The following is a 2,297-nucleotide window of genomic DNA, read 5'->3' as shown; positions in this document are numbered from 1 at the left end:
ATCAGTCGTTCTCACGCTCATCACGCGTGATCCGTCGTTCATGCGCTTATCACGCGTGATCCGTTGTTCACACGCTCATCATGCGTGATCCATCGTTTACGCGCTCATCACGCGTGATCAGTCGTTCTCACGCTCATCACGCGTGATCCGTCGTTCACGCGCTCATCACGCGTGATCCGTCGTTCACGCGTTCATCATGCGGGATTCATCGTTCACGCGCTCATCACGCGTGATCCATCGTTTACAGGGAGGTTGCATCAGATCCGTCAGGCGAGCGACCCGATCGGCAGAACGGCGACGTCGCTGAAGAACAACTTTCTGACCTCGTTCTCTCGAAAAGCCGCGGTGGCGAGAGGAACAACGTTCGCGAGAAAGGCGGGAGGTGGGCCGAACCCGGTGGCAGTAGACATCGTGCTGCTGCTCGATAGCAGTGGCAGCGTCGGCTCCCCAGCCTTTGTCCAGGCAAAAACCGTGCTGAAGGTATGTATATATATGAGCGTGAGGATCGCGAGCGAGAGCGCCTCGTGCATTTATATCGGTTATTATTATTATATTGTCTTGTTAATAACATTATTACGTATAATCGCGGTTAGCAGTTTGGCTATATCACCATAAAAACTAGGCTAGAAGCCGAAACGGAGTTTTGCTCCACAATACAATCGACTCGCCTCGATTGCTAGCAAAGAAGCGGTCATGCAAGGACTGTATTCGATGCAAAAAATAACTTATGGCAATAGCTTGTCAAGAGACATCCATATATATAGTGACGTTTGAATTTCTGAAATTTAATCGGAGAGAGGGAGAGCCCTATAGGCATTAATTTCATCATATGTGTCTAAGGAGTAAGTTCATCAAGCGGGATATCTAAACCGGGACTACTTTTACAATAGTTTCTAAAGAGAAAGAAAACGCACTCAATGCGTCTGGGGTTGGATTGACTGTGTTTTTTCTGCAATTGCTGCGGTTTTGTTATGCTCGTCACAATACGCCCCTAGGACGCTGGCGGGAACGAAATATTCAATCAAACCTGTCTCTAACAACGCACCATTTGCTCACAGGACGTGGTCGAGTTCTTGAACAAGGAGAATGGCGTATCATCAGCCGGGATTCGCGTAGGTGGCGTCGTGTTCTCGGAAACCGGAAAGACGTCGACAAAATTCAACTATCTGCAACACCACACGCAGAACACACTCGCCAATGTTCAAGCGCAGATTCTGGCGATACCATTCGACAGTAAGCCAATAGAAAGACTCTCTCGTTGCAACGAGCCTGATGCATATCTGGGGGCCGTTGTCAGAACCATCGTTAAGTTAATGCTAATGTTGATGTTAATATAACACTTTAATAATGTTAATGTTAAGACTAATGTTAAGACAAATATTGTTGCTAACAACGGGCCACTGATCTTCACTCGGTCTATTCTTCTTTGTTTATTAGCGTTATTCATTCTGATATCATTTCACGCGCGTTCGCGCATCATGCACCAGCTTCCCAGGTGTGTGTTTGCTCTGCATGAAATCTGGGTTTACCAACCTCGCCAATAACCTTGCAGCGCTCGTTGAGCGAGACCTTGCATCTGTTAGACGTTGCCTGGATTCGGAACTTTACAATGTTTTCATTCGATTTTTAGATGGTGGCGCCACCGCCACGAGAGTTGGTCTCCAGCAATCCCTCGATATGATCAGGACATACGGTCGGACCGGTTCACAGAAATCCGTTTTCGTGTTAACCGACGGTCAGTCAAACCAAGGCGGAGATCCGTGCTCAAAAGCGGCAGAGATGAAAAATCTTGGTACGCATGCATGCGGAAGTGACATCAGTAGCGATTGCCGCCATATTGAAATCGTGGTCAACTTCCCTATTTCTCAAAAGCTTTTGTTCGAATCGTGGTCTAAAATATACGATACGAAATTAGCAACAAACACGCAACTAAAATTGTTATTACCAACCTTATTGTATACCTAATATATTATTATTATAATGAAGCACTGTATACTACCTATATAAGTATATAGTGCTAAGCTATATTTATTATCATAATTATTATATTATTATTATCATTATTATCAATAATTTCTTATTAAAATAGAAATGTGTATGTTTACGAAATAAAGACAGGAGATTAATGAGGACACTGTTATCGTTTCCAGGCTATGAAATCTTCGTGTGGGCGATTGGAAAGAGTCAGTCAAGCAGCGCCCAGAAAGAGTTGGAATGCATTGCCAACGACGATAATCATATATTTAAGATCGACACGTTCAGCAATGCGGCAGAAGTGACCAAACGTATACGCGCAC

General features: G+C 44.8%; 1 protein-coding gene across 1 annotated transcript in view; it reads left to right on the top strand.

The window, feature by feature from the left end:
• Positions 1 to 2,297, top strand: part of LOC106818323 (complement factor B-like) — a 3,534-nt gene that overhangs the window by 580 nt on the left and 657 nt on the right. Inside the window, exons 2-5 of the mRNA XM_014823038.1 lie at positions 122 to 480; positions 1,059 to 1,233; positions 1,631 to 1,792; positions 2,151 to 2,293. Coding sequence (XP_014678524.1) covers positions 122 to 480; positions 1,059 to 1,233; positions 1,631 to 1,792; positions 2,151 to 2,293 — 839 coding nt within the window. The remainder of the gene's footprint in view (positions 1 to 121; positions 481 to 1,058; positions 1,234 to 1,630; positions 1,793 to 2,150; positions 2,294 to 2,297) is intronic.

The sequence above is a fragment of the Priapulus caudatus genome, unplaced genomic scaffold (assembly GCF_000485595.1).
Source record: "Priapulus caudatus unplaced genomic scaffold, Priapulus_caudatus-5.0.1 Scaffold2166, whole genome shotgun sequence".
NCBI lineage: Eukaryota > Metazoa > Priapulida > Priapulimorpha > Priapulimorphida > Priapulidae > Priapulus > Priapulus caudatus.
The sequence above is the reverse complement of the archived record's forward strand: the minus strand, read 5'-3'. Positions and strand labels throughout refer to the sequence as shown.